Below are 23,298 nucleotides of genomic sequence, written 5' to 3'. Positions count from 1 at the left end.
CTAACTGTAGGTAGTAACTAAGTGATTGTAACCTATCCACCGCTGCCCACTGGATGCGGGGCGGTGTGCAGGACAAACATATCAATTGTGACACTAGCTCTCCACATATGTCAGTTGCTTAATTTAGAAACTGAATTTGTGGTCGATCTCGAACCCATTTATGATGTGATGACTTATACTGAATTTTGTAACTAGCTCATCAAGATTGTAACTTGCTTAGCTAAATGAACTGTGGGGTTCAGTCCCTGAGCCCATTATGTGCCTCGACTGTAACCCTTTCCACTACCGCCCACACGATGGGTATGGGGTGCATAACAAATGAACTAAACTAACTATTGTAGAGTGCATTTGTGAGATAAGAGATAGTGCTTATAATATGTAATCTAAACCTCACTCTCCACATAATCTTTAGCATAGATTTCTGTGAAAGTTGCAAATACTGCATTTGCTTCTGTGAGGAAACCATTTATGAAAGGTACTTTTCTTTTCAAACCTTGTTGGTAAAGATAAATGAGGTTACTTAGTGTGAATTATTTGGACCAGGAGGATCTCTTGGTTGGTCCAATGGTTTCCTTTCGCTCCAAGGAAACTGATATTTCGGGTGGGTTTTTATTTATGTTATTTAATCTTCTAATTTGACGGCTTATTTGGCAGGTGAGAGAAAATTTATATAATTTACAGTTTGTGCTTTAGGATAATATTTGGGATAGTCAGCTTAGTCTCCTGCAAACAGGTTCCTCTATTTTGTCCAAGCCACGAAGTAGCCCCAGTATTATTACTTTGAACTACCAATATTAAGGGTAATAAGGCCCAATTTAATGGGCCAAGAAAAAATTATTTAAGACTCATTGAGTTGTTCCCCTCCACGGAAATCTTTAGTAAAAGGCGAAAGATTTATGCGTTTTGAAGGGAAACCAGAGTTAAATATATAGGAAAATTAGCAATACCGGCGACAGAGCGCTGAGGCGAAAGAGATAAACTTATTTCGGGACTAGAAGGGCATCAACCGGTAACTCTAAGAAACAACAATTGCTTTATTCATTGCAATATTTTTCTATTGTTGTGCTACCATGAGTTTCATTCTGTATCTTTACTGTTTGGATATATTTATAAGTGTGCATTGTTTTCATAACATAGTTTGTGTTATCTGTTTGACACGTACTAAAATATATGGTGATGATCCTTGATATGTTACATACGCCATCTGAAAGTTAAAAACTTAACCGTACTTTTATACAATACTCGTGAAAATAAGCAGTAAAAGCGTCGATATATGTTATCGATAGTATCTAAATAATGTAGTAATTATTAACTTAATAATAACCCTCCGTCACTATGTGATGGAGTGCGAAAAGATACGTGAATTGAGAGAGAATTCTGCAACAAATGTTCCAAAGATGTTCACATATTTCATTCAAAATGATCTTCTACTAGAAATTTTAGCCAAATATCCTCAGTTTGCTAAATGTAGGTAGAAACTAAGTGATTGTAACCTATCTACTGCTGCCCACTGGATGGGGGCGGTGTGCAGGACAAACATATCAATTAGCTCTCCACATGTCAGTTCCCTAATTTAGAAACTCTACTTTTGGTCGATCTCGAACCCATTGATGATGTGACGACGTATATTGAATTTTGTAACTATCTCATCAAGATTGTAGCTAAATGAATTGTTGGATTCAGTCCTTGAGCCCATTATATGCCTCTGTAACCCTTTCCACTACCGCCCACAATATGGGTATGTGGTGCATAATAGAAGATTTAAACTAAAAAACTTCCTGGACTCTCTTTTAAATTTGGCAATTGTTGAACCAGATAATTTCTTCTTCAAATGCTTTCAAGCTCAACAAGGCACAGTGTAGGACTGAGAACAGGTGATGCTTTATGACCCACAGGGCTATTAACTCATGGAACTGCCTACCTGCCAAAGCTGCAAATGTTAAGATTCTGCTGAACTTTAAAATACAGCTGGACAAAATTATCAGGACGAATCGGGGGTCCTTTGACAAGCCGCCGGCTTCCTATCGTCGTCGAGGCCACTAGAGTGTTATAGCGGCCCTCAGGTAAATTTTGGTATATATTTTGTATAAAGATTTATCCTTTAGATTTAATTGCCATTACAATTTCTGTTACATTGGCTTACGCCTATCACACTCGTTATTATTATCACTTAACATGCATCCCTGCACATGCACACCATAGGCTGCAACTTGCAGTTGTAAACTCTAACAACTGTAGTTGCAATTTACTAGCAACTACAGTTGAAACTTACTAGCAACTGCAGCTGCAACTTACTAGCAACCGCGAAGCTGCAATAAACTCCAGCATCTTCAGTTGCAAATTACTAGCAACTGCAGTTGCAAATATTGTATATAAATTAATACAATTTATATCGCCTATGTCCATCCTCACGCCCAAAAATGGCAGAGGTTTGTAATGAAGCGACGAGTGCGCGGCAGTACACTTTTTAAAATTAAAATTCTGCAATATTCTGTAACATAATATTTGTTATATGTCCCACAGACATCAAAACATGTAGAGAAATAGGGAGTATATTTGTAATATCTTTGTATATAGTATAAGAGCGTGGTAATGGGAGGAGAGGAGCGTGGTAGTGGGAGGAGAGGAGCGTGGTAGTGGGTGGGAGATCAGTCAGTGTGACGCGTGCAGGCGACGCGGACGGAGTGTAGCCCGGACTCCCGCTGACCGCCCCTGCAGGAACACCCGCACCATGCTGGCGTCCGCCACACACCAGGAAGATGACCTCCAACAGTATGGGTGAGGTGATGCTAATTAATGTTTGCCTTGTCATTGTATCTGTGGGCGGGCGTGGAGCGGGTGTTGTGGGCGTGGAGCGCGGGTTGTGGGGGTGGAGCGCGGGTTGTGGGCGTGGAGCGGGTGTTGTGGGGGTGGAGCGCGGGTTGTGGGCGTGGAGCGCGGGTTGTGGGCGTGGAGCGCGGGTTGTGGGCGTGGAGCGCGGGTTGTGGTGCGTGGAGCGCGGGTTGTGGGGGTGGAGCGCGGGTTGTGGGGGTGGAGCGCGGGTTGTGGGGGTGGAGCGCGGGTTGTGGGGGTGGAGCGCGGGTTGTGGGGGTGGAGCGCGGGTTGTGGTGGTGGAGCGCGGGTTGTGGTGGTGGAGCGCGGGTTGTGGGGGTGGAGGGCGGGTTGTGGGGGTGGAGGGCGGGTTGTGGGCGTGGAGGGCGGGTTGTGGGGGTGGAGCGCGGGTTGTGGGGGTGGAGCGCGGGTTGTGGGGGTGGAGCGCGGGTTGTGGGGGTGGAGCGCGGGTTGTGGGGGTGGAGCGCGGGTTGTGGGGGTGGAGGGCGGGTTGTGGGGGTGGAGGGCGGGTTGTGGGGGTGGAGCGCGGGTTGTGGGGGTGGAGCGCGGGTTGTGGGGGGTGGAGCGCGGGTTGTGGGGGGTGGAGCGCGGGTTGTGGGGGGTGGAGCGCGGGTTGTGGGGGTGGAGCGCGGGTTGTGGGGGTGGAGCGCGGGTTGTGGGGGTGGAGCGCGGGTTGTGGGGGTGGAGGGCGGGTTGTGGGCGTGGAGGGCGGGTTGTGGGCGTGGAGGGCGGGTTGTGGGGGTGGAGCGCGGGTTGTGGGGGTGGAGGGCGGGTTGTGGGGCGTGGAGGAGCGGGTTGTGGGCGTGGAGAGGCGGGTTGTGGGCGTGGAGCGCGGGTTGTGGGCGTGGAGGGCGGGTTGTGGGGGTGGGGCTAAATAATTTATCTTTGTCCACCCTGTAAATTCCCCTAGGAATTTTGTAGGTGGTTATGTCTCCCCATATTCTTCTATTTTCCAGGGACATGAGATTCAGCTCCCTTAGCCTTTCCTTGTAACTCATACCACTCAGATCCAGGACTATTCTGGTGGCATACCTCTGAATCTAATTTAACTTTGACTTGTGTTTAAGTAGGTATGGACTCCAGGCTGGAGCTGCATATTCCAGAATTGGTCTGACATAAGTGGTATACAAGGTCCTGAATGATTCCTTACACAAGTTTCTAAGGCAGTTCTTATGTTGGCCAGTCTAGCATATGCCGCTGATAATATCCTTTTGATGTGGGCTTCTGGGGGACAGGTTCAGTGTGATATCAACCCCCCCCCCCCAGATCTTTCTATTTGAATCTTGCAGAATTTCACCTCCCAGACAGTACCTTGTGCTCAGCCTTCTGCTCCCTTTGTTTAATTTCATTACTTTACACTTTCCTGAGTTGAACTTTAGTAGCCATTTTCTAGACCATTCCTCCAGTTTGTCCAGGTCGTCCTGTAGTTTGTCTATCTTCATCTGTCTAGATTCTTCTCATAATTTTTGCATCAGCAAACATTAAGAGGAATGAGTCTATACCCTCTGGAACATCATTTATATATATCAGAAACAGGATAGGTACAAGCACAGGGCCCTGTGGGACTCCGCTGATGTCGCGCCACTCTGATGTCTCTCCTTTCACAGTTACTTGCTGTTTCCTGGTGCTTAGATACTTCCTTATTCACTGGAGCACCTTACCTTTCACTCCTGCCTGTTGCTCCAACTTTTGTAATGGCCTTTTGTGAGGTACTGTGTCAAAGGCTTTCTGACAGTCCAAGAAAATGCAGTCTGCCCACCCTTCTCTTTCTTGCCTAACTTTGTTGCCTGGTCATAGAATTCTATTAAACCTGTGAGGCAGGATTTATCATGTGTTGCGTGAACCGTGGCCGTGGAGCCCGGGCTGCGCGCGAGCCGTGGAGCCCGGGCTGCGCGCGAGCCGTGGAGCCCGGGCTGCGCGCGAGCCGTGGAGCCCGGGCTGCGCGCGAGCCGTGGAGCCCGGGCTGCGCGCGAGCCGTGGAGCCCGGGCTGCGCGCGAGCCGTGGAGCCCGGGCTGCGCGCGAGCCGTGGAGCCCGGGCTGCGCGCGAGCCGTGGAGCCCGGGCTGCGCGCGAGCCGTGGAGCCCGGGCTGCGCGCGAGCCGTGGAGCCCGGGCTGCGCGCGAGCCGTGGAGCCCGGGCTGCGCGCGAGCCGTGGAGCCCGGGCTGCGCGCGAGCCGTGGAGCCCGGGCTGCGCGCGAGCCGTGGAGCCCGGGCTGCGCGCGAGCCGTGGAGCCCGGGCTGCGCGCGAGCCGTGGAGCCCGGGCTGCGCGCGAGCCGTGGAGCCCGGGCTGCGCGCGAGCCGTGGAGCCCGGGCTGCGCGCGAGCCGTGGAGCCCGGGCTGCGCGCGAGCCGTGGAGCCCGGGCTGCGCGCGAGCCGTGGAGCCCGGGCTGCGCGCGAGCCGTGGAGCCCGGGCTGCGCGCGAGCCGTGGAGCCCGGGCTGCGCGCGAGCCGTGGAGCCCGGGCTGCGCGCGAGCCGTGGAGCCCGGGCTGCGCGCGAGCCGTGGAGCCCGGGCTGCGCGCGAGCCGTGGCTGTAGGGCACGTGTTGCATTGTTTGGATAAGCGAGCTCATACAGTACAGTACTGCTTTTGCCCATGAGATAAGATTGCATGTACTCAATGGAGTGACCTCTAACTCCATAGTGTTTGAGTTTGAGAAGAGTTTGTCAAGAGCTGCATGCATCATTAGTGCTTTTTTGGGGTCTGAAGTCATTTTGGCAAGAGCTAAGTGCTGTATATTGTGTTTAGCTAGATAAGAGTAAAGCTGCTGGTAGATTAGCTTTAAAATATTTTTGACAAGGTTGGCTGAATTGATATAGGTCTGACGTTATTGACATCTGTGAGATCACCACATTTATGGACTGGGGTTTCTCACAATTTTTTTTTAGAATATCCAGAACTTTTTGGAGTTAGTGATTTGTTGTAGAGCAATGCAATTGCTGGAGCTAGAAATCTGGAGGCTTTTTTGTAAATTAGTTGGTATCTCAGCTAGGGTACTTGACATTTTTTATAAGAGAAAGGCTTATCATAATATCAAAGGAATTAGCGGGAGTTAGGTACAGAGAGACTGGAAAGTTTCCTGTAAGGTAATCCTTAACATTAGTTAGGGAGGATGGGATATCATTTGCAAGGAATGTTCCAATGGATGAGAAGAAACTTGAATTTAGTAGCAGTGTCAGAGGCTGAAAGCACACCATTGTCATTGGATATGATTATTGGTTTTTTATTCAAAATCTATTTTTATCCTAATATTTGGAAAATAGTGTTCCATGTTTTCTTAATGTTGCCCTTAATTTGGTCTAATTTATTTTCATAGTATTTTATTTTGGCTCTCCTAATTTTTTTAGACAGCATTGATGAGTACAGTATCTCCTTGAAACTTCTTAATTTGGACATGACCCCTAACCCATACTTCTTCTCATGGTCATGTATTTTATTAATAGATTTAAGTACAGTACACCCTTAGTAAGCCATGGATTGTTTAACCCATGTATTATTTATTTATTTTTGTTATTTTTATTTATTTATTTAGCTTACAAGAAGGTACATTGGGGGTTCAGAGAGTACTGTACATAGTAATGATGATGCTTTTACATTCTTGTAAAGCCACTAGCAGGCATAGCATTTTGGGCAAGTCCTTAATCTAACAGAAAATTAAGTAGATAATTTCCAGCAAAATTGACAAAAAATGTTTACAAATTGTAAGAAATTTTTACACAATAAACAAAGATTAGATTAATACATTAGAATGACAAGGATTTCTAGGTACATTAGGGTAAACTTTCAGGGTTATCAATTGGTTCATTGTAGCACAATTTGAAGATCATTTCAAGGAATAATGAAGTAGAATATGCACTCAATATAACAACCATGATATCAGATGATATCAAAGATTACAATGGTAAAGTTATATGGGTAAGCTCTTATTGTATTGTTATATTATTATATTGTTGTGTTTTGCTATAATTACTTTCTATTTTACAGCAGATTTGTCTTTCATCTGTTCATGTAATTGCTTATCTTATTGTATCGTGACATTCTTTTCTATATTGATATATATTATGTCTATTGTTACTTACAGTGTACCTGAGAGTACCTGTAAGCAATCTACCTCATTTTTTCATTTTTGCTCAATTTTTTTTTTTGTATTGCTTAGTCTTGTTTATATTTTTGTTTTGTATATTTATATCTTGTGTTTTGTATAGTCCATGTTTATGTTTTTTTCTTTAATCTCATTTATTACCTAGGTTGCCTAGCCTAGCCATACTCCCTTACTCCATTGTACCCCTGTAAGCCCCTTTTGTGTTTGTTTGGTACAGTATTGTGTACATTTTTTTCTTTTTTTTTTCTTGTTTCTCTTGTAATCAGCTTTTTTTATGCAGTCAAGTATAGACCCAGAACTTAACCTCTTATCCACTATCTATGACAATAATCACTTTAATGATCTAAATTGCAGATATTTTGCAGCACATGATGTAAACAATGTATTAACTCATAATCACAATATCTCTGTAATCAATTTGAACGTTAGATCCCTAGGTAAACACTTCGATGATGTTAGTGCCTTGATTGAAGCTATTGACAACAAATTCTCTTTTATTATACTTACTGAAACATGGTTGAAAGAGGATACTACTCAACTCTTTAACATGCCTAACTACTCAGCAATCCACAACTGTTGTCAACTTCAGAGAGGTGGTGGCACTGCTCTTTACTACCACCAAGAACTAACATGCTTAAAAGAAATTAGAACTAGAGACTGCTATGGGGAGTATATCTTCGCCAGCTTCAGAGTCAAGGGTGCCGAGTCTATCCTGTCTGTGGGTACAGTTTATAGAATTCCTAACACTGATGTGTCCGAATTCAACTCAAACCTTAGAAATCTAATACTTGATAACAGACTGAACAAAAACCACCTAATTATCGCAGGGGACTTTAATATTGACCTCTGCGAGCCAGAACACCCTACTGCTGTTAGCTTCCTCAACTGTATGAATTCCTGCTTCCTCATACCCTTAATCACTAGACCTACTAGAATCACTGATAGCACTGCCACGACTCTAGATCACATCTGGACAAACATAACCTCTCCGCTTACTTCAGGTATAATCACCGATAGCACTACAGACCATTTCCCCACATTTCTTTTAACTAACATTAGCAAACCACCTCTTGAGTCAAGAGAGATACGTTTTAGACTACACAATGAAACTGCTATAGACAATTTTATAACTGCTACTGATAATGTCAACTGGGAGTCCGAGTTAGGTAACATAGAGGACATCAACCTAGCAGTTCAATCTTTTCTTCAAAAAACTCTTAGCCTTTATAATACCCACTGTCCTATGCTTACAAAACAAGTCACAACCAAAAGGCTTAACAATCCCTGGCTTACAAAGGGAATACTTAAATCTATTAATAAAAAACATGACCTTGAGAAGAAGTATAGGTTAGGAATTGTCTCCAAAGAATTCTCAAAGAATTACTCATTATTGCTATCTAAGATAATTAGACGAGCCAAAACTAAATACTACGAAGATAAATTTACCCAAATAAAGAGCAACATTAAACAAACTTGGAGAACAATTTCACAAATATTGGGATCAAAGAAGTCTTTAAATAACAAACCGACTCTCCTGTCTAATAACGATGGTCAGCTTTCAGCCTCTGATTCTGCTATTGAGTTCAATAGGTTCTTCTCTTCCATTGGTTCATCCCTTGCTAATGATATTCCATCTTCCAGTACTGACATTAAGGACTATCTTACAGGGAACTATCCCCAGTCTCTGTACCTAAAGCCTATTAATTCCATTGACGTCAATGAGATAATCCTTTCCCTTAAAACCAAGTCTGGTGCCCTTGAGGAGATACCAACTTTAATCTACAAAAGAGCCTCCAGATCTCTAGCCCCTGCTATTGCTTTGCTCTTCAACAAGTCACTTGAACTCCAAACCTTTCCAGATATTCTAAAAAAATCGAGAGTAACGCCTGTCCACAAATGTGGTGATCTCACAGATGTTAACAACTACAGACCTATATCAATCCTGCCAAACTTGTCAAAAATTTTTGAAAAACTAATCTATAAGCAGCTTTACTCATATCTAGCCAAACTCAATATACTTAGCCCTTGCCAATATGGCTTCAGGCCCAAAAAAAGCACTAACGATGCACTTATTAGTATGCTTAACTCGATTCATACAGCTCTTGATAAAAATGAGTTCCCTGTTGGGTTATTTGTGGACCTGCGTAAAGCTTTCGATACTGTCAACCACCAAAACCTTCTTCTCAAATTACATCATTATGGTGTCAGAGGACACTCCCTACAATACCTCAAATCCTACCTTACTGACAGGCTCCAATGTGTTTCTGTGAATAATACAATTTCTCCCACCCTACCCATCAACATTGGGGTTCCCCAGGGCAGCATACTTGGCCCTCTCCTCTTTCTCGTCTACATTAATGACCTTCCAAATGCCTCCCAACACCTCAAACCAATTCTATTTGCTGACGACACAACCTTCATTTACTCCAGTCCTGATCCCCTTGCTCTAAATGCCACAGTAAATACTGAGCTAAATAAAGTCCATCTGTGGCTAACTGCCAACAAACTCACCCTTAACATTGACAAAATTTTCTATATTCTGTTTGGCAATAAATCCTCTAATCAAATAAATCTCAAAATAAACAATACCCAAATTTGTAACAAATTAGATGGCAAATTCCTTGGCATTCTCATTGACTACAAGCTGAATTTCCAGGGACACATTCTAAACATATCAAAAAAAGTTTCAAAAACTGTGGGCATTCTTTCTAAGATCAGATATTATGTACCACGCCCTGCCCTGGTGACTCTCTATTACTCCCTTATCTATCCATATCTCAACTATGGTATTTGTGCTTGGGGCTCTACTACCCAAAATCACTTACGTCCTCTAATTACTCAACACAAAGCTGCTATTAGGACAATATCCAATTCTGGCCCCAGACATCACTCGGTACCCCTACTCAAATCTCTGAATATGTTAGACATTAAGTCACTGCACATTCTCTCATGTGTATTATACATATATAAAACGCTAAACTATAATGCCAATCCTGATCTCAAAAGCTTCATAGAAGGTTGTAACAGAACCCATGAGCACCACACCAGAAATAAATACAGTTTTGATATTCCTAGAGTACGACTCAATCAAACCAGAAATGCTCTACAAATCAAGGGGCCCAGAATGTGGAATGACCTTCCCAACCATGTTAAAGACTGTACCTCTCTCAACCAGTTTAAGTTAAAAACGAAGCTATACCTAATAAATTCCCTATAACCTACCTTACCCCTCTATTGTCAACCCATGTATGTTTTTTGTTTTTTTTGTTTTTCAAATCAACGCTGTTTGAATGTAATTTTCTGTAATAATTTGTAATTGTATTTGTGCTGCTTTTTCAACAATGTTCCCCCCTCTTTTACCTCTATTTTTATTTGTACTCAACGCATTTTTTTCTTTTTACCCATTAGTTTTAAGCTTTAGTCATTAGTGTTTTTTCCTGGCCGAAACGCTTTGCGTAATAGTGGCTTTAGGCATTGTATGTACTAGCTCTATCTATAAAGCCAATAAACTTTGTAAAATCTCTATGTATGTACCTTTACCTAAATAAAAATTATTATTATTATTATTATTATTATAGGTACATATATTGGGGGATTGGGTAGCACTAGAGACAGTGCGAGTTACAGCACTCAGTAGGAAACTATGAAAATGAAATTATGTACTTTTTGTTTTTGAATAAGGCAAAAGATGGACTGCTTTTCAATTCGTTAGGGAGCGAGTTCCACAAACTAGGTCTCTTTATTTGTATAGTGTTTACAAAGATTAAGTTTGACTCTGGGGATATCAAAGAGTTATTTATGTCTGGTTTGGTGATTGTGTGTACTAATACATTTGTCCAGGAAGAGTTTCAGAACAGGGTTTGCACCTAAGAAAAGGGTTTTGTAAATGTAATTGGCACAAAAGAATGTGTGGAGTGAATTTGTTTAGCATATTTAGGGATTTAAACAGGGGAGCTGTGTGTTGTCTGAAAGCAGAGTTTGTTATTGTTCTGATAGCAGATTTTTGTTGGGTGATGATGGGCTTGAGGTAGTTTGCAGTGGTTGAACCCCATGCACAGATACCATAAGTAAGATAGGGATAGATAAGTGCATAATATAGTGAGAGGAGAGCAGAGTAAGGTGCATAATATCTGATTTTAGAGAGTAAACCAACTGTTTTAGACTTAGTTATGTGTTATGTGGGTGCTGAAGTTAAGTCTCTTGTCTAAGTATAGGCCAAGGAACTTTCCATCATTTTTATTGCTAATGTTAACATTGTCTGTCTGAAGCTGAATTGCATTTGTTGATTTGCTTCCAAATTGCAAGATGTAGTAGGTCTTTTCTATGTTTAGTGCAAGTTGTTGGTTGACATCCATAAGTTGATTTTTTTAATTCATTATTTACATTATTTAATACTAGCAGTACCCGGCCATGCGTTGCTGTGTCTCAGCAACGCATGTGTGTTGCTGAGTCACAGCAACCTTCCGTGTCCCCCAGTCCTCCCCACCATTCTCCATTCCCCCATCCCAAACTCCCCCGTCCTCTCGTCCTTCCCCACCATTACCCCCTCCCTTGTCCCCTCGTCCTCCCCACCATCTCTCACTTCCGTCTCCTCGTTATCCCCACCATTCCCCACTCCCTCGTCCGATGCCTTCCTAAATGGTCTGATGTTCCCATCAGAAAATTGGGAACATCAAGTGATCTGATGTTCCCATCACTGAAATATAAGAAAAAAAGTTAAAAAATGAAATGAGAATATGAAAAAAAAAAAAAAAAAATTGTACTCATGAAATGAATGGTATGGTAAACAACACAGCTCAATTCCAATGCAATTTACACAAAATAATTAAATCAAAATGAAAATAAATCAAAATCTATAAAAATTTAATTTATTAATGCAGTCAGAAACATTGAAATGGATATTTAGTATAGCATGTGTGTTGCTCGTACATGCAACAGATGGCACTGTTTTTCAAGAAAAGCATAGTTTTACCTGTCACAGGTGTGGCATCTTTACTTATACTGTACTTACGAAATGAACGGTATGGTAAACAACACAGCTCAATTACAACAGTCACATAAAATAATTAAATTAAAAATAAAATAAATCAAAATCTATGAAAATAAAATTTATCATTGCAATTGGAAACATTGAAATGGAATTCGTGACGTATTTAGTATAGCGTGCATGTTGCTATTATGTGCAACAGATGGCGCTGTTTTTCAAAAATGCATGTTTTTACCTGTCACAAGGGTTGCATCTATGTACTGTAGTAGATATATAAAAACACTCGCCTATTCAAATGCAACGTTGTCAAAATTTCAAAGCAATCGGTGAAGAACTTTCGAAGATTACAGCGTGTGTTGCTCTTACGTCCAATAGGTGGCGCTGTTTTTCAAAAAAGGCATGTTTTTTCCTGTCATAGGTGAGACAGGTATATAGTAGATATATAAAAAGACGCACCTATTCAAATGCAACGTTGTCAAAATTTCAAAGCGATCGGTAAAGAGGTTTCGAAGATTTCCCTCGCATGAAAAACACAGTTTTTCAGAAAAAGAATGTTTTTTTTTTTTTTTACCGTCAGAGACGCGACATCTATATAGTATGTATATAAAAACCTGCTTGGATGCGAATGGAACGTTGTGTGAAAATTTCAAAGCAATCGGTGAAGAACTTTCGGAGATTAGCGGTTATACACAAATGAACATTTCCATTTTTATTTATATAGATGTGCGGGTTAGGGTCTGAGTAGATGAGGGTAGTATCATCAGCAAACAATATAGGTTTAAGCATGTTAGAGACATTAGGCAGATCATTGATGTACTGTATATAAGAAATAGGAGAGGTCCTAGGATGCTGCCTTGTGGCACCCCTGCAATTAATGGTAGAGTGGGAGAGGTTTTCATTGATGGCTACATATTGGTGTCTGTCACTAAGATAGGATCGGATATAGTTTAGGGCAAGGCCTCAGATTCCAGATTGAGTTTAAGTAAGAGGTAGTTATGGTTAACAGTATCAAAGAAGTGAATCAATGAAGAGTTCAATTGGAAACTCATTTTTGTCAAGGGCTGAGTAGATTATATCAAGGAGACTTATTAATTGCATCATTGGTACTCTTTTTGGGAGCGGAAGCCAAACTGGCAGGGACTTAGCATGTTGAATTTTACAAGATAGGAGTAGAGCTGTTAGTAAATAATTTTTCAAATAGTTTTGATAATATAGGTAAATTTGATATTAGTCTGTAATTGTTTATGTCTGCCGAATTGCCTCCTTTATGAACTTACGTTTCTCGTGCTATTTTTTTTTTTTTTTTAAGGATCTCAGGGAAGGTACGACTAGAGATTTGTTGAACAGCAAAGCTATGAGTGGTGCATGGAAGACACTTTTGTCTACCATGGATGGTATTTCACTAATGTTCCCAGCTTTGGTTTTTAGTGAGTGTGATGATGTAAAATTCATCTGTAGGGCTGATTGGTGAGAGAAGTGTGTTTGGGTAGCTGCCTGAAAGATATGTGGTAATGTGTCTGAGTGTGGGTTTTTTCTGGCAAGGTTAGATCCAATCGATGAAAAGAAGCTATTAAATTCAGTTGCTGTTTCTAGATCTGTTGCAGGTATATGACCTTCCTTAGAGATTTTTATCTGGTTATGTGAATGTTGTTTAGCTCCTAGGATGTTAGAGATGGCTCTCCATGTGCTTTTCATGTTGCCTTTTGCTTCTTTGAATCTATTCTCGTAATAGGAAACTTTTACTTTTCTTATTACAGTATACTGGTAAGCACTGACTACTGTACTTAGTTTGCAGCTACTGTACTGTACCTCTGAACTACTGTACTTAGTTTGCAACTATGCCAAAAAGTTTTTTTTTTTTTTTTTTACATGTTTCTTGTCGATTGCTTTGCGTATGCCCTTTGTGAGCCAGGGATTATTTAACCTTTTACCAGTTACTTGCTTGGTGAGGAGAGGACAATAAGTATTGTAAAGGCTTTAAATTTTGAAAAGGAAGAGGTTAGTTAATAAATTTATATCTTGTGTATTATTAAATTCAGATTCCCAGTTTATATTGTGGAGGGCATTTGAGAGAATGCCTATTGCTGCTTCACTGTACAACCTAAAGGTTAGTTTCTTGTTAGCCAGTGGTTTTATGTCCATTTTTGCTATGAGGAGGGTAGGATAGTGGTCAGTTGTTGTCAGTGATTATACCAGATGTAAGGAGAGCTGCTATGTTAGTCTATAAATGATCCTAGGTAGTAGCAGATGTTTGAGTGAATTGGGTGGGCCTGGTGATTGTGGGGATTAACATACAGGAGTTCATGCTGTTTAGGAAATAGTTTACTTGAGGGCTATTTTGTTGACACAGGTCAATATTGATGTTACCTCCCAGAATAATGTGATTTTTGTTAAAAGATGTTGTTTATGATAAGATTCTTCAGGTTATCTGAGAATGCAGCTATGTTTGTATTAGGAAATCAATAGATGGCTCCAATAGTGAAGGAGGATTTAATGGATTTAATCGAGAATTGAGCATAGGTATATTTACAGTAGTCATTTCTATCACTAATGACACTATTGCAGATGAAGGTATCTTGGTAATATATAGCTGTGCTACCTCCTTTTTTGTTAGGTCTACAGTTGTGAATGGCTTTATAACCAGCTAAGTTGTAAAGTTAGGTATGGTCTTTACATAGCCAGGTTTCTGTTAAAATAATGGATGATAGATTAGTACCTAATCACGGTAAAATCTCTAGGAAGAGATTCGGCCTGCTCCATTATCACGTCTATATATGCAAGTACTGCAGCCACAAGAACTACTACTACTTCTAGACGTCTAGACAGTATACCAGTCTTCCCCCTTCACCACTGCCCGTCACCCCACCTCGCACCTGGGTCGCTGGGAGCTCACGCCACCCGAAACAAGCAGTTTATGAGCCGGTTAATAGTTAAAGAAGTCACCAGCGCCATCTGGCCGGCCGTCATTCTGTATAAATAGGGCTACCTAGCCCACTACAAGTTCAGATTACTGCTGCGTGCTCAACTGAGTAGACCCGGTAACACATCTCGGTCTGGTAACAGATTTAGTCAGACTAGCTCACAGTATTCCTGCACCATATTTTATTTTGCACCTTAACGTAACGTAAATTTGATTATTCATCTTGTTTGTTTGCACACTTTGTATTAGAGCCAAGCCTGGATATTTTTGTAATTTGTTTAACTTAATTTTTCTATCAAAGTAAAGTATTTTTAAATGTTTTTTCCCTCTGCTTTATCCTACAGTTTACCTCAGGGTGAAGACAACTTGCAGTTTACTTTTTCTTTTCATTTTATATTTTATTTGCTTTATGTGACTGACATTACAGAGACTGCACGACCACCAACTTTTCCCGTCACAGTTGGGTATGGTCTTTACTTAGCCAGGTTTCTGTTAAAATAATGAATGATTAGTACCTAGTGCTGTGAGTAGTACATTTATATCATCAAAATGTTTTCAAAGAGATCTGACATTTTGGTTGCAAAATGATAAGCAAGTGTTATTTTAGAGTTTGGCTTTTGCCTAGTGTGTTGTGTAATACCTGCAGTACAGGTAGTGATGATCAATATGGGGGTTCTTATAGATTTGTGACAGTAGATTTTGTTCAGGATCAATATCAGCTTACATCTGGCTCCAGACTTTTACTGCACTGTGCCTTGTGTGTGAAGGCTGTTCTCCAGGGGTGTGAGAGCCAGGAGTTACTCTTCAGTTCTCGGGCTGCATGCGCCTAGGGTTCCCTTCCCTAGGTACCCTGTAAGTACTGTACTGTCCTTGGAGCTTGAGGCAGGTTCCTTGGGATCTGCCTCTGTGGGTCCGTTTAACTACTCAATTTTTCAGCCGCCCTTTGGGTACTTGGGTGTTTTGACTCCCTAGTTTACCTTAGGGTAGGAGGCAGTTTTGCCCTAGTAAGGGGTGCAGGGTGCTGTGCAGCTTGTTGTCACCAATCACAGCGGCCGGCTCTGTTCATTGGGGTTATCTTGAGGTTATCTTGAGATGATTTCGGGGCTTTTTAGTGTCTCCGCAGCACCGGTCCTCGACCAGGCCTCCACCCCCAGGAAGCAGCCCGTGGCAGCTGACTAACACCCAGGTACCTATTTTACTGCTAGGTAACAGGGGCATAGGGTGAAAGAAACTCTGCCCATTGTTTCTCGCCGGAGCCTGGGATCGAACCCAGGACCACAGGATCACAAGTCCAGTGTGCTGTTCGCTCGGCAGACCGGCTCCCGAGGGGGTATGTTGTCCTCTTGTGGGATTTTGTTTCTTTTTGTTTTTGCCTTGGTAAGGGGGTTCTGCCCTACTTGCCACTGGTGTTTGGCCTCATCCTGATACTTGGTGGTGCCCCCTGCCTGGGTTTACCTGTGCGCGAGTCCTCCTATAGTAAATGCTCAGGACCCTGGGAATCCCCTAGGGGACGCGTGGGTCCGATGGATGCAACTCCGGAGTCCCCCCTCTCGCTTCATGCGAGTTTGAGGGTTGTTCGATCCCCTTGTCTCAGGGCGACCCTTACGGTTTTTGCCTCCGTCACGCTGCCTGTTGGGTCTGTGACACTTTCGACCCTGACCCCTGTGAGTTTTGCTGCTTGCTGGTGACTCAATTTACCCAATCTGCAGATGATCATCTTCGGGTACAGGCTGTGCAGGCATTGCATTTTAGGTTTCGTTTGTTGCAACGCGCTCGGTTGATTGCTCACCCGGATGCCCCGCGGCTGCCCCGTTTTGCTTATAGGGACCCAGACTTGGGGGGTGGGGGTCGCCTCGACCCTGGTTCAGTCTGCACCTCCTCGTCCTTCCCCTCCTGTTGTTCGTTCTGGTTCCCTCCCCTGCTTTTGGCCCCGAAACATCTGAGGGTTTTGGAGTCGGGGCAGGGGTTAGTTGGTCTTGAGACTCGGGCAGCCTCGGGGGATGCCCCTTCCGGTGTGGCGACGGAGGCATTCGAGTCTACTCAACCGGCCGAAGCCTCTGGGGCTGACCAGTGAGCCCCCTTCTGTTTGGCTTCTACGGCTGCGCTGGCTTTGTCTGGTGGGGTCGGTGCTTGGGGGGCAAGGACTCGGGCCTGGGTCCTGCGGAGGAAGACCTTGGGGCTGGGGAGGGGCTGACTTGGGGACCTTGGGCCCCGCTGGACCCTGCCTGGGTTTTTCTGCCCTCTGAGCGGGGCTTACTGTTACAAGGAGTGGGGTTTTCTTTTCCATCCTCTGCGTATGAGTTGGACTTGGTGTCTGCCCCTCCCCTGGTTCGGTTCCATGTTCCCCTGGGTACTTCGGTTCCGTCCTTCCGGAGGTTTTCTGCTTATTGCATCCAACCTGCTGTGGTGTGGGAAGCCCTTGCAGCAAACCACCTGCGTGACCCGGATTATGCCTCGGCAATGGATCACTCGGCTTTCAGGTTTGAGACTTTGTTCCTTTTCTGGCTGTTACGAGGTTCTGGAGTCGTCATGGCTGGCGGACAGTCGTCTTTACCTTGGAGGCCTGGCACTCCTTCTGTCGTTCTCGCACACTTGAGTGGCAGGAGGCTTAGACGGTGTTGCAGGTTTTCCTGGGGGTGACCTAGAGCACCTCAATGGGTGCTTGTTTGCTCCTGCCCTTCCCCAGGATGTTGGTGTCGTTCAGCTCCATGTGCAGGTTCCCTCCCTTTCGGCGGCGCTGGTGGCCGAGGACTTGCGTGCCCGGTGCCTTTTGGCTTCGGCCTTGCTTTTCTTTTCCCTCCTCGAGCTGTCTTCGCACTGGCTCACTGAGGATGTGGAGCGCTTGAGGCTGTTCCTGGTTATGGCGCCTTGGTCTCGTCGGCTCGCTTGTTGGCTGCCTTGCTGGAGCTTTTCGCGCCGATGTTGCGGGATGTGGTTGCGCTGTTTTATGCTTACCGGCTTGTGTGTCGGCAGTCACTGCTTGCCTCTTCTGTGGAATCCGTTTGGGCCTTGGCTTTTAGGATGTCTTCGCCCTTTTGTCCTCTCCTGTTTGAGGCTTCAGCCTTTGTGCAGTATATTCAGGCTGCTTCAGTTTCTTACTGTCCTATGTCGGACTTGCTGGTTCTTTGGGGGTCCCGTAGTGGGCCTTCCTGGAAGGGTTGTGCCAAGGCTCGTGGTTCATCTCGTCATGGTAGGCCACTGGTGTCGGGTTCGGGTTCGGCTCCTCCTTTGGACCCGCCTTCATCTGGTTGGCGCGGTGTTCACATGGATGGTATCCCTGGAATTCTGGGACACGTATTGGCATGTCCCAATTCATCCAGGGTTCATGGACTGACTTGGTTTTGTCATGGCATTACAGGCTTGTCACTTTCGTTGTCTTCCTTTCAACTTAAATCTGGCACCTCGTGTGTTCACACACCTTACCCAGGTTGTGATGACCCATTAGCGTTACTTATTCGAGCCCTCACTCGTGTTCACGGATGCCTAATCTCTCAGCTGGGGCTTTGTGACCAGTGCTCTCCAGGCTGGCCAGGGTCGGTAGGGTCCGTCCTTCCATCGGGCTCAGCACAGCACGGGAGTTCGTGGTGGTGTGGTATTCGTTTCAGAAGGTTCGTCTCGCTCGTGGATCAAAGATCCAGTTCCATTCGGACTGCTCCCCTGTGGTTCATTGTCTGAACCATGGGGGTTTAATGTGATCCTTGGCTCTTTGGAGCTGGTTCCTTCGGGTGACTCGTCTGTTGAGTTCTTAGGGTTTGGTTCTCCTGGCGGTTCATGTCCAGGGAGTGTCCAACGTCTTGGTGGATGGCCTGTTCTGTTTTATTCCCCTGTCCACGGAATGGAAGGTTGACACTGACTCGTTCTGTTGGCTCTGCTGGACGTTCGGGCAGCTGGACGTGGACCTCCTCACGTTGGCTTGGTCAAGGCATCTTACGGTATATTCGGCACCCTTCCCCGACTGCGTGGCCATCGGGGTTGATGCATTTCGACTGGACTGGTCGAGGTGGGGTTATCCGTACCTCTTCCCACCAGTTCAGTTGTTGCTCCAAATCCTGGAGACTTACCAGGGGGAGGGTAGTTCTATTGGCCCCTTGGTGACTAGCCTAGCCATGGTTTTAGGCACTGCTTGCTCGGTGTTCGAACCTAAGGGTTTTCCTGCAGTTCCGCCTCTTTCAGCAGATCGGTCCAATTCGGTACATAGTTCGTTCAATCTTCTCCTCTGCTCTTCGCGTCTGGTCTTTTTGACGCGGGTTTATCACCACTTACATGGTGAATAGGTGGCTTCGTTGATGGTGTCCCACCTGTGAGTTTCATCTCGGCGGCAGTACAAAGTTTCCTGACAGTCCTTTTGGCAATTCTTGACTCTTCGTAGGTTTTGTCTGATTTCTGATCAGGTTGTTTGGTCCTTTCTCTCTTGGTTGTTTTAGGACTGTCAATTTATGCCGAATACTGTCAGCTCATATCATGCGCCGCTGGCGGAGCCGCTTCAGCTTGCGTTTGAGGTGGATGTCACTTCTGCTCCGCTCCGCAAACTTTCTTGGGCGTTGTTTCACCTCTGGCCTGCTCATGCGCCACCTGAGCCATCCTGGTCAATGGACCGGGTGCTCTCTTTTCTCCTCTGTTTATGGTGGCCCCTTTGGTTCCGGACTGTTTTTCTAAGGCTCATTTTTTTGTTGACATTTGCCTCTGGGGGTCTGGTTGGGGTGCTTCATGTTCTCCTCTGGTGCTGGGGTTTCTGATCTTTTGGTACTGGTGGTCGTTCTATTAGTTTGCAGTTGTCTCCTTTTCTGGCAAAGAATGAGATTACTGCTTTCCGGAGGGGTCCTTGGGGTTGTTGTTTGGTTGGTTTGGCCGGGGGTGCATCACTTTTTAAGTCCAGTTGTGGCCGTTATTTGTGCGACATGGCCTCTGGGGCAGGAGATGCACTTTGGATGGACCCACTTTCCCTCTTCCCTGTTCCAGGGTGCGGGTCTCTCAGGTCGTCTGCAGGATTATTCGGTCCATCCAGCCTTCGTCTATCCCCGAGCCCATGACGTTCATAAGTTCGCAACTTTGGTGTTTTTGGTAATGTGTTTTGGGCTGACATTTGGGTACCAGGCTTTTGGAGGTCGAACAGGGTCCTGGCCGCACGGTACCTCGTTAATTTTCCTGGCCATTCTCAGGCATGTGTAGCCTTGGGTCACAAGTTGCAGCCAGTTGTCACAACTTTCAGTTAAGAAGCGAGTGGGGCTGCCTCCTGGGTAAATCCCTCTTTCCTTTATCTTTGGCTCCCCGAAACTACCTAATCAAAGGAGTTCTCTACAGAAAACCAGCGTTAAATCTAATGAAACGGCATTTTCTGTGTGAGACCCGAGGCGCCCAGGCGTCCCTTCTTTTTTGGGGGGGAGCTCGTATGGCTTAACGGAGCTATCAAGGCTGATATGGATACCCTATCTATTTTGCATCAGTCAATGTGGGTGGAGTTCTAGGCCTACTGGGCACCATGAGCCAGAACCTGACCTCTCTCACAGAGGCACGAGGAGCAATGGCCCATAGAAATACACATGTGATTTGGAGCATTCTATATCTACCATTGACCAGGACAGGCACCCAGAAAGGTAAGCGCCACAAAACCAACCCCTATTCTGGTTAAAACAACAACAAATTGCCAACGAGTGTATAGAACTCCCCAAAAGAAATTAGAGCAAACAAGCATGATGTCACATGAACTCCGCTGCTTGTCTGCGCAGCTCCCCTCTCCCCAGGAGCGGGAAGGGGAAGCCCCAGACCCTCGCACCAGCGATCTACGCCGCTAGTTCCTCAGTTGATGGGATCGTGTATAGTCGGGATTGATGCTTTTCGGCAGGACTGGTCGAGGTGGGGGTTCCTCTACCTCTTCTTCCCGGTTCAGTTGTTGCTCCAGGTCCTGGCTTACTTGGAAACTTACCAGGGGCGAGTAGTTCTCTTGAACCCGTGGTGGCCGGCCCAGCCATGATTTCAGGTGCTGCTTGCCCGGTGTCCGAACCCAGAGGTTTTCCGCGGTTCCGCCTCGTTCAGGAGATCGGCCTGGTCCGGTATGAGACTGGTTCGCTCTTATCTTTGAGTCTTCTCACATTTGGTGTTTTTTACTCGGGGTTTATCACCATCTCTATGGTGATCAGGTGGCCTCTTTGATGGTTCCCACCTGCAGGCTTCTTCTCGGTGTCAGTATGAAGTTTCCTGGTGGTCCTTCTGTTTCTTTTTGACTCTTCATCGTTACTCTTCACTTTCGGTTAGGGTGGTGGTGTCCTTTCTCTCTCTTGGTTGTTCCAGGACAGTCATCTTATGCCGAATACTCTCGCCTTGTATCGTGCGGCGCTGGTAGAGCCGCTGCAGCTTGCTTTTGGTATCGATGTCACTTCTGCACCATTTCGCAAGCTGTCTCGTACGTTAATTCACCTCCGGCCTGCGAATGTGTCGCGTGAGCCGTCCTCGTCTTTGGACAGAGTGCTCTCCTATCTTTCTTCTCCTCGGTTTGTTGTGGCCCCTTTGGTTCAGGATTGTTTTGCTAGGGCTCCTTTTCTATTGGCATTGGCCTCTGTGAGTCAGGTTGCAGAGCTACATGCTCTTCTCCGGTGCAAGGGTTTCTGCTCTTTTGGTCGTGGTCATAGGTATGTTCGTCTGCAGCTGTCTCCCTCTTTTCTGGCGAAGAACGAGACTGCTGCTTTCTGGAGGGGGTCCTTGGGTTGTTGATGCTTGGTTGATCAGGCCGGGGGTTCATTATGTGTTGTGTCCAGTTGTGGCCCTCCACAGTTATCTGCGCGCCATGGCTTCTGTGTCCGGGGACGCGCTTTGGGTTGACCTGGTTTCCTTTCTTCCCTGTTCGCGGGTACGGGTCTTTCAGGTTGTCCGCAGGATAATTAAGTCTAGCCAGCCTGCAGTCTATCCCTGTGCCCATGACATTCGTAAGTTTGCTGCTGTTGCTGCCGTCTTTGGTAACATGTCTTTGGCAGACATTTGGGTACGGGGTTTTTGGCGGTCGAACAGGGTCCTGGCTGCTTGCTACCTCGTGAACGTTCCTGGGCCCAGTTGGGCCCATGTTGCTTTGGGTTGGCAGTTGCAGCCCGTTGTTTCGACTTCAAGTTGAAGAGTGGAGCACCGACCGCCTCCCGGGTAGGTCCCTTTTCTTCTTTTGTCTTTGGTGAAGTACAGGCATACCTCAGTTTAAGAGTTTAATTGGTTCCTGGAGACGCCTCGTATTCCGAAAACTCGTATTCCGAAGCTAATTTCCCCATAAGAAATAATGGGAAATGAATTAATCCGTTCCTGACTACCCCAAACCCCACATCAAACTAAATTTTTATACCTAATTCATCTAAATAAACCTACAAAACTATGTTCAAGTTATTACTTACCTTGCTGTTGAATGCTGTAGGCGTATGGAAGATGGTGAGGAGGGAGGAGGAGAGGAGGAGTTACTGTTTGGAAGGGGAGTCCCCTTCCACTATCACATCAGGCAGTGAGGACCTTTCTGGTGTGCTCTCCCTGGGACGTTTCATCTGAGTGCCACTAGGTCCTGGTTGAGGCTCACTGCTCGATTTCCTCACCACAAATCTGTCCATGGAAGCTTGCTTTTCCCTTCTTCGCAAGCTTTCTCTGTAGTAAGGCATCACATTGTCATTGAAAAGATTAAGGCAACGGCCTATTACAGCTTTCTCTGGGTGAGTCTTTTCAACAATTGTTTGAATCTCTTCCCACATCTGACACACCTTCTTAATTACTGCAGAAGGGACATTCGCTACTGCCTCATCCTCCTCCACTGTAGAATCATCCGCTGCATTGTCTAGCTGTTCCTGTTGAAGGGCTTGGAGTTCTTCGGTGGTCAGTTCTTCGTTGTGTTCTTCCACCAACTCCTCCACATCATCACCATCCAATTCCAAGCCCATTTGCTGGCCTAGACTAACAATTTCCTCAACAATAGGCGCATCATTTAGAGGCTCAAACCCCTCAAAGTCTAGTTCTCTCACACATTCAGGCCACAATTTTCTCCAGCCAGAGATCAGGGTTCTTTGAGTCACTTCTTGCCAGGCTTTGTCAACGAGTTTTAAAGCACTACAAATGTTAAAATGGTGTTTCCAGAACTCTTTGAGGGTGAGGTTTGTGGCTTCAGTCACTTCAAAACATTTCCGGAAAAGTGCCCTTTCATAAAGTTTCTTAAAATTCGCTATGATTTTCTGGTCCATAGGCTGAATTAGAGGAGTGGTGTTAGGAGGAAGGAATTTAACTGTGAGGAATTTATTGTATCTGGGCAACAAATCATCTTCCAAGCCTGGAGGATGAGCAGGAACATTGTCGAGGAGAAGCACGGCTTTGAGTGGCAAATGTTTCTCCTGCAGATATTTTTCTATAGCAGGGCACAGCACTTCATTCACCCACTCCGAAAAAATAAGCCTAGTCACCCATGCTTTTTTATTAGCCTTCCACATCACACACAAATGAGTTT

At 45.1% G+C, this 23,298-nt stretch overlaps 1 protein-coding gene and 1 non-coding gene across 2 annotated transcripts in view; one reads left to right on the top strand and one right to left on the bottom strand.

Annotated features, from left to right (window-relative positions):
* Positions 1 to 806: 806 nt before the first annotated feature.
* Positions 807 to 923, bottom strand: LOC138369172 (U5 spliceosomal RNA). The gene has a single exon (XR_011229773.1). It is a non-coding gene; the product is annotated as a U5 spliceosomal RNA (small nuclear RNA).
* A 1,706-nt stretch (positions 924 to 2,629) lies between these two features.
* LOC138367896 (uncharacterized) overlaps positions 2,630 to 23,298 on the top strand; it is a 102,341-nt gene continuing 81,672 nt past the window's right edge. The window contains exon 1 of the mRNA XM_069330135.1: positions 2,630 to 2,778. Coding sequence (XP_069186236.1) covers positions 2,732 to 2,778 — 47 coding nt within the window. The 5' untranslated portion in view covers positions 2,630 to 2,731. The remainder of the gene's footprint in view (positions 2,779 to 23,298) is intronic.

This window comes from Procambarus clarkii, chromosome 3 (assembly GCF_040958095.1).
Source record: "Procambarus clarkii isolate CNS0578487 chromosome 3, FALCON_Pclarkii_2.0, whole genome shotgun sequence".
NCBI lineage: Eukaryota > Metazoa > Arthropoda > Malacostraca > Decapoda > Cambaridae > Procambarus > Procambarus clarkii.
This window is presented reverse-complemented; position numbering and strand designations above follow the sequence as displayed.